Source organism: Prenolepis imparis, unplaced genomic scaffold (genome assembly GCF_030444845.1).
Source record: "Prenolepis imparis isolate NDT839.2.m4 unplaced genomic scaffold, iyPreImpa1.0 SCAF_13, whole genome shotgun sequence".
Classification (NCBI taxonomy): Eukaryota; Metazoa; Arthropoda; class Insecta; order Hymenoptera; family Formicidae; genus Prenolepis; species Prenolepis imparis.
In genome coordinates this window covers 1,325,512-1,351,142 of record NW_028141171.1, presented here as the reverse complement: position 1 = coordinate 1,351,142, position 25,631 = coordinate 1,325,512, and the positions used below count along the sequence as shown (strand labels likewise).

At 44.1% G+C, this 25,631-nt stretch overlaps 1 protein-coding gene and 2 pseudogenes across 1 annotated transcript; all 3 read left to right on the top strand.

The window, feature by feature from the left end:
• The first annotated feature begins 9,892 nt into the window (after positions 1-9,892).
• Positions 9,893-13,718, top strand: LOC145944780 (uncharacterized; annotated as a pseudogene).
• Positions 13,719-16,909: 3,191 nt separating this feature from the next.
• LOC145944779 (uncharacterized) lies at positions 16,910-17,401 on the top strand. The gene has a single exon (XM_083053331.1). The coding sequence runs from the start codon at positions 16,910-16,912 to the stop codon at positions 17,399-17,401; it is 492 nt and encodes a 163-aa protein (XP_082909457.1).
• Positions 17,402-24,595: 7,194 nt separating this feature from the next.
• On the top strand, positions 24,596-25,276 carry LOC145944778 (uncharacterized; annotated as a pseudogene).
• The last annotated feature ends 355 nt before the right edge of the window (positions 25,277-25,631 follow it).

The following is a 25,631-nucleotide window of genomic DNA, read 5'->3' as shown; positions in this document are numbered from 1 at the left end:
TATATATTGCTATATATTTATATATATTGCTATATTTACTTGCTATATATTTATATATATATTACTATATTTATTATATATTCTACATTCTTACGTATAATAACGGTGCTGTCGGAATTTAAAGAGTCTTTTGGTTTTTATTTTTATAAGAATTCAAGGTGGCATGATATATTATTCTTTTTCTTTTCTATGTTTTACGATTATTACTTTGCACTTTATCTTCTGTCTCAGTTTTCCTTGCATTCCATTCTTCGAAACATCTACATACATATTTGCTATCGCATATTGATAATCTTTATGCACATATTGTATTTCTCTTTTGCCTTTGTGCATGACAGTTTTGTCTTCTCTCTCTTGTGTTTTTGATTTTGGTTTTGTTTTTTAATTTTGGTTTTTGATTTTCATTTTTCATTCTTTCATAGATTAATTATACTATGCGCATGTATATTTGAAATGATAATTTCTTCATAACAAATAGAGATAATCTCTTTAATAATAAAATTTGATAAAATCTATTTTTTTTATGTTCAATGATAAAAATGGATGATAATATTAGCTAGTAAAGAACATAAAGCATAAGATAAGATAAGAATCGTGATAAATTATCATTAAATTAATTCATCATTATATTAAATGACATGCAACGATATTACACGATTCTTATCTTATTATGCCTTACGTTTTTTGCTACCTAATATTGTCATTCATTTTTATTGTTGTATATACATATGTAAACTTTTTTTCATATTATTCTTTATTTGGAGGAAAATGTCGGAACGGCCAAAGCGTTCTGTAACGAAGCCATTGTGTTACCAGACGACATCATCGGACGAGGCTCCAAAATATAAAAATCAACCCTAGAGAGCAACGCTACTGAAAACATCGACCAGGACATTGACGAGCTGAGGACACATTTAGAAGACGAAGATTCCTCGATGGATGAACCAAACGAATCTTATACAAACACTCTTTATAATATTTCTACACCTAAACGCACCTAAACATACACAAAACATGTCATTACGTACACATCTTCTATCATTCTTATCTCCTGCAAATAATTTTTCACAATCACATACACATACATATCCCACAGATTTCCCCACACACAATCATACAGTAATTGATAATGTTACACACTCCATTAATAACGATAACTTTCAAGAAAAATATAATAGCACCTGCTCTACATCGAACATAGGACATTCTTCTCAGCTGCCAGAAGAACGAAGAGAAATCACCTATACTACGAGATCCTTCGATGAATCGAATAATCAGTAAGTTTTTACACATACACACACAGATATACAGATATACATATATACACATACAGGATGGGCCAAAAGTCTGGATACAGTAGAATATCTCGTAATCAATGCATTTTAGAAAAAAATGTTTCATATAAAAATTATAAGGTTTAAAAATAAATATTTATAGATCTCATCACTTTGACTTTGGGCATTGGCAAAGATCATAGCAAGATCATCTTGAATTTTTTAAATAACACCATCATATTTTTTTATGTAAATCAATTTCTCGCAATATTCTGTATAAAAAATTATAAGGGTAGGATGGTCAGAAAGTGAATAGTTTAAATATTTTATATTTTAATTCGACATAATCTTATATATATATATATATATATATATATATATAAACTATGAAGTATCTTGTAAAATATTTACTTTCCGATAATCTTTACCTCAGTACTATTATCCACAAAATGAGAGGAATTGATTGGTGTAAAAAAAATACATTTGTTTTTAAGATGAAATATGTAGCTGCTAAGTTGCAATTTACATACTTTTTCTTGAAAACAATTATGTTTTTTCTTTACACCAATTGATTCCCCTTATTGTGTATAAAAGTATTGAGGTAAGATCATCGGAAAATGAATATGTTACAAGATATTTCATAGTTTATGTAAGATTATATCAAACTAAAGTATAAAATATCTCGTAAATTATTTACTTTTTGACCACTTTCTTATCCTGATAACTTTTCATACAGAATATTGCGAGAAATCGATATGCATAAAAAAAACATGGTTCCATTAAAAAAATCCAAGATCATCTTGCTCTGACCTTAGCAATGTCACCAAAATCAAAGTGATAAGATCTGTAAATAGATATTTTTAAACTTTACAATTTTTATCTGAAACATTTATTTCTAAAATGCATTGTTTATAAGATATTCGACTGTTTCCAGACTTTTAAAAGACCCTGTATATATATTAGTGTATGTAAATATTATAATGTCATATAACATTATATATTATATATATTATATACTATAACATATATATGTGAAAATAGCCTTACAATTTTATTTTATTTAAAAGATTTTTCATATCTATTATTGACATTATTGACATACAAATTATGCCTTTTTCAGAATAGTAATTTGAATATTTATTTCAAAATAAACTGGTTAGAAGAGTCATACGTGGATGTTAGTGCGTCAGTTACAACGAAAATTAATTTTTTGCTGGAACTGGATAGTTGTTCACGGGGTACAAATTTTGTTTGGTATGATGTCAAGATTATTTTTCTCACCTACATTTCTTTAGGGAGAATCAGAGAGGAAGATAGGAGATAAAAATCTTGAATTGAGATATAATTTCAAAATAAGTCTTGGCATCGTACCAAGCAAAATTCGTGTCCCATGCACAACTATCCATCCAGCGAAAAATTAATTTTTGCTGTAATTGACGCACCAACATTTGTGTACGGTTCTTCTAGCCAGTTTATTGTCATATATATTTAATATAGAGAGCCTTCAAAAGATAAAAAATTTGCAATTTGAATATTATTTAAACGTGAAATTTGGTTGATTACTGATGTAATTAATTTTTCATATATTTATCTATTTTATTCATTTATTTTATATATATTTAAATTTTTATTTTATTAAAATTTTAACAAATAAATTATAAAAATATAAATATATAAATTATTATTTATAATAATTAAATTATTTAATTATAATTAAATATTTAATATTTTATAATTATTAAAAAATTAATTTTAATTAAAATTAAAATATTTTATTATCTTTCTATATTGTATTGTATTGTATTGTATTGTATGCTTTATTCTTTCCCTTGGGAATTGAAGGCGCTTTTTAAGAGGAGCGTACCCCAACCTCTTACATCTTCTTACTCACACTATCATATACACTTAATTTACAAACTTAACCTAACTTATAATTATCGCAACCTTAACTACCTTAATACTAACGCATAGAGAGAGAGAGAGAGAGCGATATCTTAACCTAGACTTAACCTACTCTCGCCAGACTCCCGGTTTCACATTCACTCATCATTCATTACCTTCACCATTTCTTTTCTCCTTTTTCCCCCAAACTCCCTCTCTTTTCCCTTCCAACTCCCTCATCCACCATTCTCCCATTCCCTCTTGATCCAAAATATCCTTAAGCCTCTCCCTCCAGCTTCTCCCCTATTTACTTTCACCACATTCCTCTAATACGTGCTCCCACGTTTCCAAACCTCCTTCGCATATCCTACAACGCCTTTTTTCCTGCTCCTCCTCCCAATATCTAGCTTCCCTCATCTCGTTGCCCAGTCTGTACCTGATCACCCTTCTCCATCTACTTTCCCCCCAACCCTTGTTCAGATACCCTGGTATCCTCTCCTCCTTTATTTCCCCGTACCAACTATTATACCTTGACTCGCTTATCTTTTCCCTCTCTCCTCCTTCTGCAGCTCATATTCACCTGTTCCCACCCTTCATACACTTCTTCACCTCTTCCCCTCAACTCCTCCATCACCTGCACTTCTCTTCCTTTTCCTTTAAAAAACTCCTTCCTTTCTTCCTCCCACCCTGACAACAGTTTCCCCTCCCTCATCCTCTTCTTTATCTCAAAGCATTTTCTCGCGAGAAGTCCCTCCCACCCCTCTTCGAACTTTTTTTCGAATCCCACCGCTCTTCTCCCTGTCACCGTCCTGAACTTATCTTTCTTAACTTCCTCCCTAACCATGTATCCTGGCGTACACCAGTCCACTCCCATCGTCCATCTTATCCATCTTTCCTGCATTGCTTCTACCTCTCTCCATTCCCTCCAACCCCAAATCTCCGCTCTGAACTCCATCACCGTCCCTATTAGTCTTTCACATAACCAAATCCTTCTTTCCCAGCTTTCCCTAAACCTTCTTTTGCCCACCCCCCAAACTTGTCTTATCACCGCCCCAGCTTTCCTAACCCTCTCCTTTACCTGCACTCCTTGCCCCCCGTTTCTCTGCATTTTATATCCCAAATATGTAAACTCTTTCACCTCCTCTACTTGTTTTCTCTTCCATCTCCATATTACCTTTTTCATCCTACTTCCTCTCCTTTTGAACCTCAACACCTTAGTTTTTCCCACATTGACCTCCAATCTTTTCCTGTCCAAATAACTCTCCATTTTCCCCATCATGTGTATCATCCCCTCCTCATTATCTGCTAACAGCACCATGTCGTCCGCGTACGCTAAACAGTAAACTTTCTCGTCCCCCAACTTTACTCCCCCCATCCTCCTTTTCTTAACACATCCTCTACGTCCGCTAACACCAGATTGAATAAAATCGGGCTCATCGGGCACCCCTGTCTTACCCTCCTCGCTGTCCAGAACCCTTCCCCGACTTTCTCTCCAACCCTTACTTTACTCTTTGTTTCCCTATACACTTCTTCAACCCTATCCCTCAAACCCTCCCTTACTCCCCTTTCTCTCATGGCCTCCATTAAAATCTCCCTATCCATTGAGTCAAACGTCGCCTTCAAATCTATAAACGTTGCTATTAATATTCCCCCCTTCCTACCAATTTGCCTATTCACCAGGAAATTCAACACATATACATTATCTATCACTCTCATCCCCTTTCTAAAACCCGTTTGCCCCGGCGGGATCATGCCTTTCTCCTCCACCTCCAACTTCAACCTTTCCGTCAGAATATCTATATACACCTTATACAATGTCGGCATCAGTGTCACCCCTCTGTACCCCTCCACGCTCTCCCCTGCTCCTTTTTTCCCCAACGGAATTATTATTCCCTCCTTCCACTGTTCCACCCTTTCCCCCTCCAGACTCTCTTACAGAAGTTTCATACCCATTATTCCACCATTTCACCTCCTAACTTTCACACTTCATTTGGCACACCGTCCGTCCCCGCTGCCTTTCCCTTCTTTAATTTATGCATAATATTCCTTACCTTCCCCCTCCCTATTTCCTCTTCTTCATCCTCCCTCCTACCACCTTCCCTTCCCTTTACCACTCTACCCTCCACCTCTCCTAATAACCTCATAAAGTGACTCCTCCATTCTTCTTCCTCTATCCCTTCATTTACCTCATTCCACTTTTTCCTCTCTCTATTCACTATCTTCCATACATCCCCCTCTGTTCTCGCCTCTTGCTCCTTCCTTATCCATCTCTCATTCTCCTTTTTCCTTTTACACAGTAGTTTATACTCTGTTCTTCCTTTCCTGTATCCTTCACCCCCCTTGCCTAACCTTCTCCAAATCCTCAGACATCTCCTCACCTCTTTTCTTTTGTCCTCACATTCCTCATCCCACCAACCTCTCTTTTTCCTTCCTCCATCCTCTCTTTCCCCCTCTTCTAATTCTTCTCCTATCCTTTTTATCTTCACCTCCAGATCTTCATCTACACTAACTCCATCTCCTACCTCCCACTCTATCCTACTCCTAACTCTCTCCCCGCCCCTCGCTGTCCATCTTCTCCCTTCTCCCCACCCCCTTTTCCATTTTTCCCCTCTTCCTTTCAACGATACCACTACTGGTTGATGATCTGACTCCACACACTCACCTATCTTCAACTTAACCACCCTTTCTCCCACTCTTTCCTCTCTTATCACGTAATCAATCACCGACTCCTCTCTCCCCCCTGTATACGTAAACTCCCCTTCCTCATCTCCTACTATCTTCCCGTTTAAAATCCCCCATCCTACCTTCTCTAGCCCCTCTAGAAGTTTCTTCCCCTCCCCATTTATCTTCTTATCTTTTGACTTCCTTTCTACTCTTTCTTCTCCCTCCCCCACTTCCTCCTCCCTTTGTGCCCGTCCTCGCATTAAAATCCCCTCCTATTATCGTCCACCTATCTCCATTCTGCTCTTCCAACCACTCTTTCATTACTTCCAACTTCCTATCCATATCTCCATTTACATAAATCCCGACTATCCTCCACCTTTCTTCACCCACCCAAGCCTCTATTGCTATCACACCTTCATCTTTCTCCTCTACCTTCAGTTCAACTACCCCCAGATCCTCCCTAACACCAATAATTATCCCTCCCATCGGCCTCCCCTTCTTACTTTTTCTCTTCGCTAACTGTTTTTCCCACCTATATCCCTTCGGTAATATTCTCTTTACTCTATCCCAGCTTCTCTCATCAACCCTCGTTTCTATCATCACCACTACCTCCCACTTTTTGACCTCTTTCCAGAAACTTTCCTCCTTATTCTTGATCCCCGCCACATTCCAGAAACCTACTTTCCACCGCCCTTCTTCCCCCCTTTCCTTATCCTCTCCTTCCCTCCTCTCCACTACTTTATCTCTTTCTCACTACTCTTCTTCCGTACCTCATCGTTCCCTCTTCTTAACTTTTCTCTTCTCCACTCCTTTATTTCCCTTCCCCCTCCGTATCAACTGTCACTCTAACCTCTCCTTTCCCGTTCATAAGCTTACCTTCTTTCTCATCGCATCTCCACCAACACTCATTTATTCTTATTCTTCCATACCCTGTCCAGACTCTACTTCCTTTTCTTCTCTCCTCCGCCGCAATTACCTCTATCTTCCATTTCATTTTCCTCTCCTCCCATGTAAGGTCATCTTCAATTCTAACCGGTTTCCCCTTTAATCCTTTCTTCTTCTAAATTACCTGCCTTTTCTGCTCTCTACTACCCAACCTTACTATCACTATCCCACTCCCCCCTTCTTTCCCTCTCAACTTTCTAACCCATTCTATCTCTGCCTTAACCCCTATCTCCTCCATCACTTTCATAACTTTCTCTTTTGTCTCTCCCTCCCCTCCTTCCAATCTTCTGATCACTATGCCATTCCTTCTTTCCTCCCTTTCTTTTAGTTCCATCTTCCTCCCTATACCTTTCACCTTTTCCGCCATTGAACCTCCCCGCCCTTTAAGGCCCTCTTCCGCCTTATCCTCTCCCCTCTCTCTTATCTCCGCACCTTTTTCCAATCTAGCTTCCAGCTCCCCCAATCTCTTTTCCAGTTTCTGCATCTTTTGCCCCATCTCCTTCTTTTCTTCCCTCCACCTCTCTTCCCTCTGCCCTAATTCTAACCGCATCTTCCCCAGTTCCTCACTAAGTCTCTCCATTAATTTAACCCCCATATCTTTAATCATTCCCCCTATGTCTTCTGTCTCCTCTCCCAAACTCCCCACCTGCAATCTCTCCACCTTCTTGCTCCTTCTAAGCGCCCATTCATCTTCCTCTTTATCCTCACCTAACCCCTCCCTCTTCCTTTTAAAATACTCCTGCATACCCCATGTGCTACCTCTTCTTTCTTTGATTAAATCGTCTACCTTCCTCGGCCTACCCACCTTCTTTTTTCCCTCCTTCCCCCTATCCTCTTCTCCACTACCCCGCTCATCTTTCCTTCTTTTCCTTCATCCCCCATTTCTATTTTCTGGGTGCTTTCTAAAATGTGCCTCTCACTGCGCTAATACCCGTACTCTCTATCCCAGCGCCCGTCTTGTTTCCCTCTACAGTCTATGCCTTAACGCGGACGTTAGCGCAGACACTGTCTCGCTTCACGTCTCCCTTCACGTGACTCTCTATTTCGTGCCTCGACACACTCACCCAGCTAACCTCCTCTAAACTTTTCTCACCTCTATCACCTCAACCTCCACTCTCCTCCACTCTCCTTTACTCACAGTCTCCCTTCTCCTTTCCCCTCACCGCCAGTACCTAACTCTCCTATTCTTCTCTCACTCCTTCTTTCACACTCTCACCAAAATCTAACCACACTTTCTCACACCTGTCACTCACACACACTCCGGAACCGGAAACTCCATTATCTTTCTATATTTTATATATAAATATTTTACAATTTAAATAAACAATAATTATATTAATATGTAATGATTAATAATAAATTAATAGTTATATAAAATATTTTAAATTTAATTATATATACATATATGTTATATAATAAATAATTGATCTATCGTGTGTTTGTATTTCAATATACAGGTCAACTTGGAGGAAGGAAGATGACTGCTGTAGTAGTGACAAGTGTGTGGTAGTACTCCGTGTCGGAGCGAGGAAAAGGAGGTGTTAAGAACGAGATGGAGAAAGAGGAGTGGAGTTTTGGATAAAGGAGCTAAAGTGGAGCTGGGAGAAATGTTGGAATATACAGGAATGAAAGGATAAGGCTATAACGAAAGGATAGAAATTAGGGAGCAGCATGTAGAAAGGAAAAGGAGACGTGGCATAGAGAAGGAGTGAGTGAAGAGGGCGCTGAAATAAGTGGAGAACGAGGAGATGGAGGAAAGGTAGATCGATGGAGAGGGTGTCGCAGAGATACGAGGTAGTGAGAGGTGAGAAAGAGTGGCGAGAGGGCGCCGCGGACGACGGAAGAAAGATCGATAAGACAAATCGATACAGCTGACGGATAAGAGGTTAAGGAGACGGTGGTACACGTGAGATACGGGAGAAAGAGTTTGCAGAGATTATTGAGGTTATTAAGTGAATGAGACAGGAAGGAAGAAGATGATGGAGTCGAAAGAAGGAATAAAGGAGCTAAGGGAGATAAAGGAGATATTGTTAAAGATGATAGAGATGATGGGAGAGAGAATGAATGTACGGGGAGAGAGTCTAGGAGCTACAGAGATAAGGAAGGAGTGGAGAAGAGAGGAAGCGGCAGCAGGAGGGGAAAGAGAGGAGAGAGTGGTGAAAACGCGGGACGGAGTGGCTAGAAGAAAGGAAGAGGGAAGGAAGGAGGACGGACGGAGGTCAGAGGAGGAAGATAAGCCAAGCGTTAAGGAGAGGGATGACAGTAGTAAGTAGTAAGGAAGAGAAGCGCATGAAAGAGCAGAAGTGGGATAAGGAGGAGAGTAGAGTCAGGGGGGGCTGGCGAGAAGGAAGAAGAGGAAGAGGGGGTGAGTTATACAAGTCAGAGAGCTGGTGAGAAGAGAAGAGAAGGAGGAGTCATGGGAGAAAGCGTCGGTTGAAGATAGTATGAAGAAAGATGAGGGAGAGGAGGAGAAGATGGATGAATGGAGGTACAAAGTTGGAGAAACAGAGGAGGATGGGACAAGAGAAGGAAGAGAGAAGTCGAAGAAGAAAGGAGTGGATAGGAGAGAAGGAGGGAAGAAGGAGAAAGAGGAAAGAGAAGAAGATGTGGAAGCATGGGGGTTCGCAGAGGGAGAGTTGGAGAGCAGGGGGGAAAGTAAGGTAAGAGAAGGAAGAGGAAAGGATCAGGAGGAAGGCAGAGTGGAATGGTGGAAGATGGTAAAAGAAGAAGAGGACGGGAACGCATGGGAGAAAATAAGACGGAACGAGAGGGAGGAAGGAGAAAGAGAGAGGGAAATAGAGCAAATAGAAGAAGAGAAGAGCGGAGGGTACGGAAGAAAGGAAGAGATAGATAGAAAAGAAAGGGACATCAAAGGAGTAGAGGTGTGGAAGAAAATAGAAGAGAGAGAAGAGAAGTGGAAAAGAGAGAGGGAAAGGAGAGAGAGGATTAGAAAGGAGAGGGAGAAGAGAGAAGAACAGGAAAGAAGAAAGAAGAGAAGAAGGAACCTGATTTGGAAAGGAGAGGATGGAGAGGACCAGGATGAAAGGAGAATTTTTATGGAGGAAATTATAGAGAGAGTAATAGGGAAGGAGGCAAAGGTAGGAGAGATAACGGAGCGGATAGGAGAAATGGGAGCCTGGGTACTAATTGTGGAGATAAAGGAGGAAAAGGATAAGAAGGAGAGGCTGGGAAGATGCGGGGAGATTCATAAGAGATGGGGAGTGTGGATCGACGAGGATTTAACGATGGAGGAGAGAAGTGCAAGGTAGAGGATAATGGAGAAGGCGAGGTTGGAGAGAAAAAGAGGGAAAACGGTGGAAATGACGAATAGGAGATTATGGATTGATGGCAAAGAATGGTTCTGGGACATGGAAAGAGGGAGATGGGTAGGTGAAAGGAGGGACGTGATGGAAAGGAAAGTGTAGTAAAGAAAGAGAAGGCAAAGAAAAAATGAGAAGGGCGAAGGAAAGAGGAGGTTGAAAAGCTGGATGTAAGGAGGAAGAAAGAAGAGAGAAAGCGAAGGGTCCACTGAATGAAGAGGGAGACAGAGGAAGAACAAGAAGTGAGAAAGAAAGAAAGAAGAAGGACGATCATAGAAAAGCAGAAGAAAAAAGGAGGATAAAGAAAAAGAGCGAAAAGAGACGGCAAGAACGACGAGATGACGATGACAGGAGGAAGGACGAGGTCAAGGAAAAGGAGAGGAGATGGTGCAGAGGGAGAGGTATAATAGAGGGAGAATTGTATATGTTTCTGTTTCTGTTTTATATGTGAAAGGTAAATGACAGGGGGCTCGGAGAGGAAGGAGTATAAGTTGAAGGAGATAGAACAAGATAGGAGAAAACAGAGAAGGAAGGATGACTCTGGGTGAGAGGAAAGAGAAGAGGAGAGAAGATGGAATATTTTTGTACTGTGTATTTTTTGTTATATATACTGTGAGGTCGCAAATGGCCAGGTACGGGGAGAGTTAGGAGGCTGTAAAAGGTTGGGGAACGCTCCTTTAAAAAGCGCCTTTATAACCCTGCGGGGAATAAATACCCATTCTAATTCTAATTCTTCTATATAATAAATAATAAATAATTTAATTTTAATTAAATATTTAATAATTATAAATGATTTAATGACAATTACAATTTTTTAAAAAAATTTTATATTTTTTTCTAAAATAAATAAATAAATTTATTAAACTTATACCTAATTTTATATTATAAATTAAAATTGTTTTAATAAATTTTTTTATAATAAATTTAATATTTTTATTGTATATTAAATATTCATATTTTTTCCTCAATTCTTTCATCACAATTTTATTTTAAAATTACATTAAAATTAAAACAGTAAATTATTATTTAATTTATATTATTAAACATTATTATGTTATTAAATATAATAAATTAAATTTTACTTTATATTTACAAGAATACACATAATTGTAAAAATTATGAAAATAATTCGTTACATTTGCAAGTGTTGAGTAAATATAAAGTATTAATTAATTGGTTGCAGAGTATTGAATCAACGCTTGGACCGTTTTGAAGCAGAACTAAAGTGAGTATCAGTGAGATTAATGTTAACAAAAGTTTTTAACGTAATTATATTTTATTAAAATTTTTTAAATAAAAGCTTGTTCCACAACATTTATGACATATAATTATAATTTTAAACGTTAACTTTAAATTACTTTTCTCCCTCTAATAAATACAATACAATTACAGTTAATGACTTAATATCTTGATAATATTACATTTTATTTACAGAAAAATAAATGGTTTGTTGCAAAACATTTTGAAATGCGTGCAACATGAAGAATGACCGTCATCGTGCACCGTCTAAACCGACTATCCTTCCAATTTCAACTTTACAAGAAATAGATATTTTCGAAGATATCGATGATGAAGGTTATTCCGAAATTGTAAGTTGGTATAGAAATAATTTGTACTAATTAATTTTGTTAAGGGAATTATGATTCATGTGTGTAAGGAATGTATGACGTGTGCGTATGTGTATGTATATGTGAATGTGTGAGCAGGCGCAGGATATGATTGATACTTTGCGCGTGCGTAAGGATAAGGAGCGGAAGGGTTCGCTGCGATTTTCGAAGCCGCATGCTCTCATCAATCTTCTTCTTCGATCGACCGCGCTACGGTAAAGACGATTAGATACGTAAAGCTATATTCTGTAAAGCTCTCGAACAATCTGTGTTGAGTGCGCTCTGTTTTTTGTTACAAAACTTTAATAAATACATCTTTAAACTCAGAAAACCCAACATATTTGTATGTATGTGATGTACTATGATTGCTCAGAAAATAATACCCTACATTTTTTTCTCAGAAAGTTTAACAGGTTTGACATGTACACACATAATACATGTTTCCTCTTTACATGTATTATTTTTCAGTATAATATCCATCAAATTCTACAGTCTTACGCTGGCACAATACAAGTACATTTGCCTTTATTGTATCAGCTCTTGTAGCCATGTCTTCACTGCTTGAATTGCGCTCTCGTCAGTCTGACAAACCTTGTTTCGCAAAGATATCTTAAAAGATATCTTAAAGTTATATGTTTAAAAAGATTCCGGAAATCGGAAGAAACCAAATCAGGACTATAGGATGAGTAGGGAAATACAGTTTACCGATTGCTTTCTATATCCAACTTTTTGGGCCACTTAAAGATGCACTTCGCGGGGCAAGGTTTAGAAAGCGTGAATCAAGCTGTGAGAACATGTTATGTGGAAAGGGCAAGAGTTGGTACAGTGAAAGCATACATGCACTTGTATCGTGCTGGCGTAAGGCTATAGAAGTGATTGAGATTATGTTGAAAATTAATCACTAAGAATATAAAGGCTCGATATATATCAAATATAAATCGGTAATAGATAGGCTATTCGAGCCGTACGCGGATGTCGGTGCGTCGATTCCAACGAAAATTAATTTTTCGTTGGAATTAACTAATTGTGCACGGGGCACAAATTTTGCTTGGTACACCGCCAAGACTTTATTACGGAACAATCTCAATTCGAGATTTTTAATTCCAAAGATCCCCTCTGTCCCCCCTAAAGAAATGTAGGCGAGAAAAATATAGATCCGAAAAATGTGCCCCGTGCACAATTAGTTAATTCCAACGAAAAATTAATTTTCGTTGGAATCGACGCACCGACATCCGCGTACGGCTCGAATAGCCTATCTATTACCGATTTATATTTGAAAATTAATATATGTAAAGAGAAAACATCCATATATATTTTGTGTAAATGTAAAACCTATTGAATAAATATTTCCTGAAAAACATGCTGGGCATTATTTTTTTAGTTACCCTAGTATGTATATACTTTTTTATACAATTCACGCGTTTTATTTATTCTTTTAGGTGAATTACTTTAAGTTCATCGGTGGATTCACATTAAAGGAAGCCGTCAATTTATGTTTCAAAGAGGCGTTAACAGATTCGTTAGTGCCATCATTTACCTGGTGGGGTCGAGAAGGAGGTCCTCAACCTGTATATAATATCCGCCTTATTTTAGCAATTTATGGTACGATCATTTCATTTATTTCCTAACAACACACATATTTGAAAGATGTTCAGGGAACATGTAGAGGATGTTTTAAGATTCAGATAGAGAGATGTAGACCAGATAAATGTTAAAACATCCTCTGGATGTTTTCTAAATATCTTTCGAACATATGTGCTGTTAGGGTTGTTTACTATATATTTGTAATCAGCATTATTGATTTTTATTAACGACAATGTATTTATTTCTTTTTCAGATGCTGTGTGCAATAATCGCCACATAAATAATCCGACTCGAAATTTCAAGCACGAATGCGTGAAGCCCTGCGAACGGCTAAAGAGAAATGGAGGAGCAGAACACGCGGTCCACGGACTTCTCATCCTGCCAATCGAAGACCACGCGATTTTTGGAGTGACGAACAAAGAGAAAATAGAACAGATAATTAAATTTGGTATGTAAAGTTTTGATATATTAAAATAGATTAAATTTTTGTGCGTGTGTGTACATTTGCGTTTATATGGTACATGTGTGTGCGCATGTATGTGTACATGTAATGTGTGTGTGTATGTGTAGCTATTTTATTTTTAGTAATAATAGTTTTATTTTATTACTTATTATACTTTTGTATTTTTATCGTATTGTTTTTCTAATATACTAAATTTTCTTTTACAGATTATTTTCAGGAGAGGCAAAATTACGGAAGGCGTGTGTAAGCCCACTCGATGGACGCCACCTTGTCGTGATGAGTGGGCTCACCCATCTCGCTGGAGAGATGGGTGCTAAGAGCGTCCAGTACGGCTTGTATAGCTGTACATGTATGGCATGTTGCTGTACGCCATTTCCCCAGTATGTGGAATGTCTTCCACATACTGGGGAAGTCTCTCAAGCCTGAGAGACACGGGGCCCGGCTCCCCTGTGGATCTATCGCCCGCAAGTCGGTGGGGGTAGGCGGCCCTTCGCCGGGGCCGCTCGGACATATTCCGAAGGCCCGGCGACGAAGACACTTCAGGGTGCCGGTTGGAGGGTTCGCCCTCGTCCCGGCGTCCCTGGAGTGGATCTCCCCGGGCCACTCGGACGTACTCCGAGCTCGGGCCGGGGATGGCGGAGATACGACCGTCTGTGCGCACCAAGGGAGCCTAGACTCCGGAGGTGCAGCATGACGGTCGGCCGCTGGGGCCGCTCGGACGTATTCCGAGGCAGGGCCCGGCGGCGCCCGATTGGTTCGGGACCGTTACCCTTTCCGAACCGACCAGCCGGGGTAAGGTGCTTTGTCCCTCCGCTGGAGGTAATTACCGGCGGGGGACGGCTGGTCGCCACGGCGGGAGGGCGGGGCCGGGGTAGCGGCGATCCCATAACCCGACCGTCCGTGGGGCCCCCTGGGTGGCGTCACCCGTCACGGTGCTCCCATTGTCGGAGGTGGGAGACCCCCGAAAGCGTAAGTGAGTAGGGAGCTCGGAGTTCTGTGCCGGGGTGCGCGTATTCCCCCCGGCCAGTGACATATGCAGACTCTCCGGGGGAACTTGGGGCCCGGCTGGTGGGTGTGGCCGGTCATGTTTCGGGGCACCCTCTGGCCGGTGGGGGTATACCCTGGTCTGCGGAGCCGTGACGGGTAATGGGACGAAACAAAATGAAGAGCACTAATTTCAATAAAGAAATGCAGAGGGAGGCTCGCAAGAGCTCTGGGAAGGATCCGGAGGAGGAGGGGAGGAGGACGAGGTCGTCCAGCAGGGCGTCCACGTACTCTCTTGCCTCCGCCGTAGCGGTGGAAGGCAACGGGCCAGAAACGCCCACGAGCAAGCAATTGGCAGTGGGATGCTTACAACCCACTGTCAAATTGACTAGGCTCAGTCCGGCAAATAGCCTCGCGTCGATCAACGCCGAGATTCGGGTAAGGGAGGAGTCACGGAAGTGGGAGGAGGTCGTGAAAGAAGGGGGATCGGCCGCAGGAACACACAGCGGTCACCCAGACACTCTGGACCTGACCGCCGACAAGGAGGATGGGGACATTGAGATCCCAGACATCGAGGAGAAGAGGAAGAGAGGAAGACCGTCGACCACCGGCGACTTCTATGTCCTCCGGGAGGAAAAAGAAAGGAAGAAGAAGGCGGAAGAGGAACAGAGGGTCAAGGATATCCTGAATCCCAGCGTGAAACCTGACTTGACCCAATCATATCAGGATTTCTTAGAGGATATCCGGGAGAAGGAGGCGGAGTATAGGCATCAGCCTATCCCCGATCTGGAGGCCCTGGCAGCAGAACAGGCCACCGCCATCTTTAAGGTGGCCGTACGTTCCAAGAAGATGCAGGGTCCCCTGACTAGGGAGGCTAAGGATGCAGCCGCCAAGATATGCGCGGCTGCCACCGCTTTGGCGATCCGGGCTCAGAACTCATCTGAGACCCCGATTAGCACCCAATTGGAGGACTTGAGGCGGCAAATGGACAAGCTCCGCCACGAAAACCAGAATCTAAGGATTCTTTTGCAGAAAATGGAGCGGAAACAAAAGGCCGCAACCGCCAGGATGGAGAAGACGACTCCAGGAGAAAGGGAAGCGGAAGCGCCACTCCTATAGAGAAGAGCAAGGAAAGGGAAGGAAGGACACGGGGAGACCTCGCTTCTGTCCAAGGACAGGGAGGCCTCCCCGCATCGAGAGGAGCCAGGAATCCTACTTCCGCCCTTAAGCGGGGGGATCCCAGGCGTGGAGAGAGGACATACAAATGGAGATGGAGGAAACATCCTCTCCACCCGCAACGGAGGACCCTCCCCCGGCAAGTGTTCCCTGCTGGGAAACGAAAGGATCAGCAAACGAGGAAAGTGATAGCCACGAGCGATTGATGGCAATGCTGGAGGGGGTAGTGGAGCGCATGCTGGACAGGCGTTTCGGAGCCACCAACAAGCCACGACCGATGGAAGAAAGGGAAAAGAACAACTACTCTTCCTCAACCGGATAGCAGCAAAGACCCCCTCCCATCAGCAGGAAAGAAAGGAAAAGAGAAGAAGGGGAAAGGAGGAACCAGGAGCAAGGCCACTACCACGCTCAATCCCCCCACAAACCCGGGGAAGAGTGTGTCGGCCAAGCTTCCTAAGAAGGACTCGAGGAAGGAGGTCACTGCTGCGGCACTGAAGCAGTCTTCGCAGCCGCCAAAGGCCACTCAACAGCAGCCTCAGGCGGCTGCGAAGACTGCAAGCGGCAAGCAGCAGCAACTGCAAGAAGAGCAACAACAGGGGACGTGGGCCACGGTGGTAGGCAGGAAGACGGCCCAAAAGGAGAAGAGGAGGGAAAACGCAGTGAATGCCGCATTGCGACAACCTACGAAAGGAACCGGAAAGGGCCAGGCTCCTATGAAGCCCAGCCCGGAGCCACGAACAAGAAGGGAACCCAGGGCGGCAGTGGTCACCATCACCTGTCCCCCTGGGCAATATGAGGAGACGATGCGGGAGGCCCGCACTAAAGTGAACCTCGGCGAACTGGAGATCATCGGGGTGAGGTTTAAGAGGGCGATTACCGGGGCCCTCATAAGAGGTTCCCGGCAAGCAGAGTGGACCAATGAGAGTCCGCCAATGGGCGGACAAGTTGGCCGTCAATCTGAAGCGTGCCTTCGCAGCGAAGAGGGACGTGAAGGTTGACCGGCCAACGAAGATGGCGGAACTTCGCCTTAAAGGGATGGACGAATCCGTCACCCCGCTGGAGATAGCAGTGGCAGTGGCGGAAATCGGCGGGTGCGAGATAGAAGAGGTGCGAGTAGGGGACAAAAGAATGTCCCCTGCTGGCGTAGGGACAGCTTGGCTCAAATGCCCTCTCTCCGCGGTGAACAAGATAGTTGCTGCGGAGAGGATGCAAATAGGATGGGCACTAGTTACGGTGCAGCTGCTGGACAACCGGCCCCTTCAGTGCTACAAATGCCTAGAGGGGGGCCATGTCCGGCAGCGGTGCCCAAACGATGTGGACAGGAGCCGACAGTGCTATCGCTGCGGCTCCACTGAACATGAGGCGAGGAATTGCGGGGAGAGGATTCAGTGTCCTGTATGCAAGGATAAGAATCTCCCCGCAAGTCATCGATCGGGTGGTAAGGTCGTGCACCTCAGTGCAAAAAGGAACCAGAGGACTGGCCCTGAGCAAGATGGTCTCTAAGGTCCAGCCCTCTTCCCAAGGGAAGGAAAGAGAGGAGGAGAGAAGACCAGCATCGGTCTCCTCCACCAGAGCCCCTACCCCCCTCCCGGCTGAGAGGAGGAAGGGGGATCAGGAGGAAGACCTCTCGCAAATCGGGGGAAGAAAGAGGAGGAGACTGCGGGAGGAGCTGAATGAGGACCCCGCCTCCAATATGGAGGCGGAGAATGCAGTAGGCCCGAGCGATAGCGACGATGACCTGTAAAATAATACAGGCCAACGTTAATCACTCGGGCAGGGCGCAGGAGGGCTGTGGACTTGGGATCCTCTCGGAACCTTACAATGTCCGAGAGGGTCCCCGATGGATGGTTAGCCTCGAGGGAGGGGCGGCCATTTATTGGAGGGATGCCCCGAATTCCCCTTCCCTTGAGCCACATGTCAGGGGAGGGGATTCCTGGCGGCTTTCTGAGGGCCCATCGTGGTGGTATCTGTCTACCTTCCACCCAGCCTGACGCCCGACAACTACGCGCGTCGGCTGTGGAGGGTAGGCAGACTGGTCCGGAGGCTTTCTCCTCGTCCTGCGATAGTCGCGGGTGACTTCAATGCCAAATCTGGCGTCTGGGGGTCCCCGCGACGGGACTGGAGGGGGAGTCTGGTTCTGGAATGGGCGGCGAGCTTTGGTCTTGGTATTATTAACACCGGGACCCAGAATACCTGTGTCAGGATGCGGGGGGGATCTATAGGCGATCTGACCTGGGCAAACCCCCCCGCAGAGAGACTCGTCAGGGGCGGGTGGCGACGGAGATGGAGACACTTTCTGATCACGAATACGTGACATTCTCCGTCGCCGCCATCCCGGTGGAGACCAGAGCTCGCCGGAAAGAGAAAGACGCCCAGTGCAAGCGATGGGCCCTCAGAAAGATGGATGTGGACGCCTTCCAAGCGTTCATCCAATGCGCCCTCATGGCCAGGGAGGACGCAGAGGAACAGGGATTGGAGGATCGGCTGAACTGGGTCCTAAGCACCATGGAGGCTACATGCGACGCCTCCATGCCCAGGGCCAAATTTCGGCCACCAAAGAGGGCGTATTGGTGGTCGGACAGCCTAGCTGATCTACGGAAGCGGCTGATCCATGCCAAGAGGCGGGCCAGCCGCCATCGAGGGAACGAGGAGGTATGGGCGGAGTACAGGTCCCTCAGGGACGAGCTCCGGCGAGACATCAGGGCAGCCAAGGCCCGCTCGTGGGGGGAGCTGCTCTCCTCTCTTGATAGGGATCCTTGGGGACGCCTCTATCGGATGGTATTGGGTAAACTCAAGTCGGGGGCGTCCCCGATGACGGAGACGCTGGATCCCCTCTTCGTCCAGGAAGTGATGGACACGTTGTTTCCCTCGATGGACGGTCTTAATGACCCGATTCCGGAGAGGGAATACGATTGGGACGAGGAGGTGATGCATGTCTCGAGAGGGGAGCTCAGGGGCGTCGTCAGAAGAATCAAAAGCGCCAAGGCGCTCGGTCCTGCCGGCGTCCCTGGTAGAGCATGGTGTCTCGCCCAAAAGGAGCTCGGCGAAGACATGAGGGACCTGTACACCAGATGTTTACGGGAGGGGAAATTCCCCCCAGAGTGGAAGAAGGCGAACATCGTTCTTCTTCCCAAAGAGGGCAAACCGCGGGACCAGCCTTCCGCGTACCGGCCGATATGTCTCCTAGGCGGGCAAAATCCTTGAAAGGATCATTTGCGACCGCCTCGTCGATCATCTGACCCGGGAGGGCCCGAACCTAAATGCGGATCAGTACGGGTTCCGCGTCGGGCGCTCAACGATAGACGCCATTCGTCGGGTGTGCTCGATCGCGGAATCCGTCATGGAGGAGGGCGGGGTGTTACTTGCGGTAGCATTGGATATTTCCAATGCCTTTAACACGCTGCCCTGGCGACGTGTGGGAGTGGCAATGGAATACCATCGAGTGCCCCCCTACCTAATCGCCATGGTTCGGGACTACTTTCGGGATAGGAGACTCGTGTATTACGACCGGAACGCGGTAAGGACTGAGAGAGTGATGTTGGGTGGTGTTCCACAGGGATCAGTGCTGGGCCCACTGCTGTGGAACATCACCTACGACGTGGTCCTGCGAACTGCCCTTCCCTCCGGCTGCAGTGCCATCTGCTATGCCGATGACACATTGGTGCTGGCTGGAAGAAAAGACTGGGGGGAAGCAGCCATGAGGGCGAACCTCGCGACTGCCAGGATCGTTCACACGATCACGGCGGTGGGGCTCAAGGTGGCGCCCCAGAAGACGGAAGCTACGTTCTTCCATAACGGAAGGCACGGGGCGCCACCGCGAGCCACGATACGGGTCGCGGACATCCCGATCCTGGTGGGGAGCCAGATCAAATATCTGGGTCTCCATCTCGACAGCCGATGGACCTTCGGCGAGCATTTCCGACGGATATCCCCTAGGGTAGAGAAGGCGGCCATGGCAATTGGCCGCCTCTTGCCCAACCTGGGGGTACCTGCGGAAAATGTTCGCCGATTATACGCCGGTACCGTCCACGCCATGCTGCTGTACGGTGCTCCAGTATGGGCCGGAAAGGTTGAAACCACCCGGACGCTGAGGAATGCCTTGCGGTAGACACAGCGCCGGGTGGCCAACCGAATCTGCAGGGGGTACCGTACGGTCAGCTGGACGGCGGTGGGGGTGCTCTCCGGAATACCCCCCGTGGAACTCCTCGCCCGCATGTACGCGGATGTGTATGACCGCGAACGCGAGCTGCAGCGGGCGGGGTTCATCATTACGGACGGTATGCGGCGTACTGTGAGGGGACAGGCCCGACGAGTCCTCATTGTGCGATGGGCCAGGCTTCTGGAAGATCCAGACCTGCCTGGCCAGAGGACCGTCGAGGCCATAAGACCTCATTTGGTCCATTGGCTAAATAGGCCCAGGGGAGGGGTGACGTTCAGAATGACCCAGGTGCTCACCGGGCATGGGTGCTTTGGTGAGTACCTGTGTCGAATAGGTAAGGAGCGCACGACTCGCTGCGTCCACTGCGGCCACGAGAAGGATGACGCACAACACACACTCGAAGTGTGCGTCACGTGGAAAAAAGAAAGGAGGGATCTCGTGGCCGCGGTGGGTGAGGACTTGTCGCTCCCGGCCGTGATTGAGGCAGCAGTCGGGAGTGACACGGGGTGGAGAGCCCTCTCCTCCTTCTGCGAGACAGTGATGGCGCAGAAGGAGGAGAGGGATAGAGAGAGGGAGCGAACGGCAGGGAGGAGGCGTTCCTTGGAGCGAGAAAGAAGAGAGGAAGAGAGCAGCGGCGGAGACGAATCCCCTCCTCCCCGGAGGGGGAGACTTACCCGCCTTCCCGTGGCCAGTATAGACCCGGGAGGTTTTCAGGGGTGGACCCGGGACACATAGGTCCTAGTCTCCTCCCCCGACAACCTCGCAGGAGGGAGAAGGGTGGCATGTACTGACGAATAATTGGGACAAGCCGCCCGAACCTCGAGGAGGGTCCCCTGGCTGACGGTCGAACCCGCCTAAGGGCGGGGGGAACCACAGCCGGGGGGCAGGGGGGCCGGAGCTCGAGCGGGAATACTCGAGCCCCGACCCCGCCCCTCAACACCAACGGGAGGGCGTGATGTGGGGTCGGTGTCGCCCCGCATCACAACCGGGAAGGATCCGCACGATGGCGGACGGGGAGAGGTCTTGATCACCGATCAAGGCAACTCCCCGGAGAAGATGGCGGGGGGGCGTCTGGACGGCATGGGATACCAGCATCCCAGGCGCCCCCCATAAACGCCCGAGACGGACACCCGCTGAGGTTTTAGTGAGGTAGGGCTTGGGCCCCCTAGCCGAACCATTCGTGGCTCGGTTAAGGGGAACAAGCAATCCCACATAACCCATCGCTCCATCCTGAGGGCATGGGTACCTATGAAGGTTTCCTCAGCATATATAAAAAAAAAAATTAAAAAGGCGTGTGTAAGTGATGGCTGCATTCGACGCTACAATGCTAAAAACATTTGATTGATCAATCGAAACAAAGATTTCTTCGTTCTGATTGGTCAATCAAACATTTTCAGCAAAGATTTAAGATAGGCGACAAAGTACTAGTATACGACGAAACGCTCCGACGGGGACGATCGAAAAAATTAGATGCACTATGGGCAGGACCATACGTAATAACCGAAAAAAATTCCGACGTAAACTACACAATTAAAAAGGGAAGAGAAGCAGTGCGCATGCATACGAATAGACTAAAGCTATTTATAGAAAACTAATACTTACTCAATCATCATCCGCCTCGCAAGCATCACGACGGTCAGGATCGTACATGTGATCCGATAACAATATATACTATTTTGCGTTTCCCTTTAATTGCGCAACCGACCTATGATATTGTAAAAGTAATAAAATTCCCCACACCATCCTATAAAAATGTATACAGTTATATCAAAATAGATATTCAAATAATTGTTATAGATAAAGAAAAATTAACATATGCGACAATGACGGAAAGCGAATTACGAAATTGTAATAAAATTAATACACAATATGTATGTAAACGCAATTCACCTGTACACCGCGTAGATTTAGACGCACCATGCGAAATTCAAATGTATACGCAGCGACAGCATTATCAGAGCAAATGTAATGTAAGACACTATGTCTCAACCCATATGTTATGGATAGCATTACACCAAGAGCACACTTAGTTATACTCGACGGACGCCGAACAAACGATAACCATACAATGTGACGGTCAGCTCGAAAATAAAATAATAAGAAATACCGGCGAAATTACGCTAAACGGAAATTGTAAACTGACAACACCAGACACAATAATAGAAACAGAAGAAAAAACATACGAAACCGTTCTAGAAACCTTTCTACCTAGTATCAATATAACAATTCCAAGAGACGGAAATATAACAAGACATAACGAAGACACACTAGAAAACATCTCACAACATCGCTTAGAATTAACAAACCTCAAAGCCAAATTGACAGACATAGATAACGACTTACAAAACAACGAACAAAATTTCTACGCAACGAAACAATTTATCTATCCGATGACATCTAGCGGAATAATAATAATATTAATTATAATAACCATTATAGTATTTTGGATAATAATACGACAAAGAAATAAAAACAAAAGACGACCATCAGTTAGGATAGTCGATGACTTTGGCATACCAAGATCAATATTAAAAAGAAGCCAAAGTACTAGATTTTAGAAATAAGAAACGATTATAAAACTACATTGTAAACGGGAATTATAATTGTAAGTAACATTAGAAATAATTTTAACGTAAGATAAGAAAGGAAGCGAAAAACTTCTTACCTCCGTTTTTCTTTTTTTTACGGGGAAGGGATGTTATAGCCCGAACTATAACCAGTAGTTATTAGGAATAATAATATTGTAAAACATTTTTACTTATAAACGAGCGCTCTCGCCAAACTCTCGTCGAACGAAAACGCTAACGCAGCGAAATACGCACGAAGCACGAAATCGCGAGCTGCAAGGCCAGGGACTTCGACCTGCTTCGCTTGCATTTAGACCAAAAACGCGTGAATATTATTAACCAATCGGGGACTTGTTTCCAAGGGCCTCGCCCGTTAAAAATCAAAGAACAAAAGAAGATATAAGACGGAGAGCCCGCCCGCGAAGGCAGTCTCGAATACAATTCCTAAACATCAAGACGTGGTCGCTAATAAGAACCCGGAACATCAGAACGAGTCTCACTAATAAAGATCTAAATTATTGAGAGGAATACGAATATACGCTCGTTAACCAAACATCGAATGTTACGCGAATATATAATTAAAGAAAGGACGAGAAATAAAGTGAAACCATATTCGATCCCCAATAAAAGTGTATTTAACGAAAAGAAGAGAGTATAATCCTCCTAACGTCCTGCGAAATCCTGATCGACCCGAGGATCCTCATCCTTTATTCGACGCAACCCCAGTGCCTTGCTCGAGGCACACAACAGTACCAACGAGGGTTAACATCTGCCCAATAATGACAATTGTGTCTGTTTAGTTGTCCACTATTTTCAAATGTTCGCCAAAGCTATTTGAGGTGCCGAAGAAAATATCGTGTGTAAATTCGGAGTACTCTGTAATCGGAGTTTCCCGTGTTTGGAATAAACAAGATACTCAGGGTACATGACTCTGAAATTTTGTAACAATTGGATACCGACTTATTTCGAGTCATCGATCGTCTGTTCTTGAAATAATATGTTACTACTTGGGGATCAATTTATTACGAGAATCCTTTTCATTGTTGTGGCGATTAACAATTATTTAATCCTACAAAAACCATTTAGACGGTGAAAGTGAGTGTCCGGTAAGAAAAGTTCACTTGGCAAAAATAGTTAAAGTGAAACAGCGAGAAAAATTAAACATTTAATAAATAGTTCAATATCCAATATGGCGCACGACTCGGCCTCGACTCACAGTACGGGACGGCGCCGCCAGGCGGCGCAAGGCCGGAATGCTAACTCGTGGGTGGAATACGGCCAGCGGAGTATAATAGGAGGGCCGCTTGCGGAGTTTCGTCGAAGGAGCGGTGTGGATAAATTTACACAAACCAAGAAGAAAGGAGGCCGATGAAGGATTTTTTAATACAATACTATCACTGACACAATTACACATGTAATTAATTGTAAATATTAAAAGTCATGTTTAACTCCAACTGAGCTCATTTATATGAAACCTCAGCGATCTCCTATATCCTAACGTCTCCCACTGCGAAAAACGATAATTGATCCACAATTGTTGAGCAGTATCAAACTTTATTGCTTAAGAATTTACGTCCACTGACAACACTCATGACTAATTATATTCCTTCGGAGATTGTTGATATTCTCCTTGTTCTCGGAGAATGTCAACGAAATTATCGTGAAGCTTCGCAAGTTTACCGGAATCGTTATCCCAAAAGAGAACACCCAACTCATTCCGTAATCTGGAACCTTGAACGAAGAACTCGCTAAGGCCATTTGAGGCGCAATAGAGAACATCGTGTATACAATAATGAAGACGATGTGCGTGTGCTCGTTATCTTGGCAACTCTTCATCTTAATCCTCATACGAGTAGTCGGGTTATGGCTAGAGAAATTGGTATACCGAGAACAACGATTTTAAGAATTTTGAAGAAAGTGAAGTACCATCCTTATCATATTACGTCAACACATACTCTTAATCAACAAGATATGCTGTTACGTGTACAATTTTGTCATTGGGCACAACAGATGATCAGAGCTGATCCAAATTTCTTCTATTATGTTATGTTCTCTGATGAGTCGACGTTCAAAAATAATAATGAATTGAATAGATATAATTGTCACTATTGGTCGAATGTTAACCCTATTTGGCATAGACAAGTAGATAATCAGCATCGGTGGAGTGTAAATGTTTGATGTGGGATTATAAATGGTTACTTGATTGGTCCTTATTTCTTCGATGGAAATGTCAATGGAGAAAATTTTCTGGATTTTCTGAGGAATCATTTACCACAATTACTTCAAGACTTTGATTTGCATACACGACAGAGAATGTGGATACAACTGGACGGGGCGCCACCTCATTATGCGGAAATAGTGAGAAATTATCTAGACCGGGAATACAATGATAGGTGGATTGGACGACGTGGACCCGTCGCATGGCCCCCACGATCTCCTGATATGACTTCACTCGACTTCTTTGTATGGGGGTATATCAAAAATGTCTATGAGCATGCGCCTACAACCAGAGAAGATATGATGGAAAGAATACGAGTAGCTTGCAGGAGTATACCTCGCGCTGTCTTACTCAAAACGGTCAGACATTTCCAAGATAGGTTGGCGTTATGTATTCGAGTCAATGGAGATAATTTTGAACAATTCCTTCGATAGAAAGGTTTGTAAGCAAGCATAAAACATTTTTTTCTATCTTGCTTACTTTACGAGATATTTGCGTGTATTGACTAAAATGGTCCACCGTGTATATTAATAAAACATTTGATTGATCAATTGAAACAAAGATTTTTTCGTTCTGATTGGTCAATCAAACATTTTCAGCAAAATGTTTGATTGACCAATCAGAACGAAAAAATCTTTGTTTCAATTGATCAATCAAATGTTTTATTAATATACACGGTGGACCATTTTAGTCAATACACGCAAATATCTCGTAAAGTAAGCAAGATAGAAAAAAATGTTTTATACAAAAGTTGTAGGGTTCAGAGGGGGGCACCTGATGGTGACCTTG

Excerpts from the sequence above, each read along its gene's own strand:
- LOC145944779 (XM_083053331.1), top strand. The coding sequence starts at position 16,910 with ATGGCGGAACTTCGCCTTAAAGGGATGGACGAATCCGTCACCCCGCTG.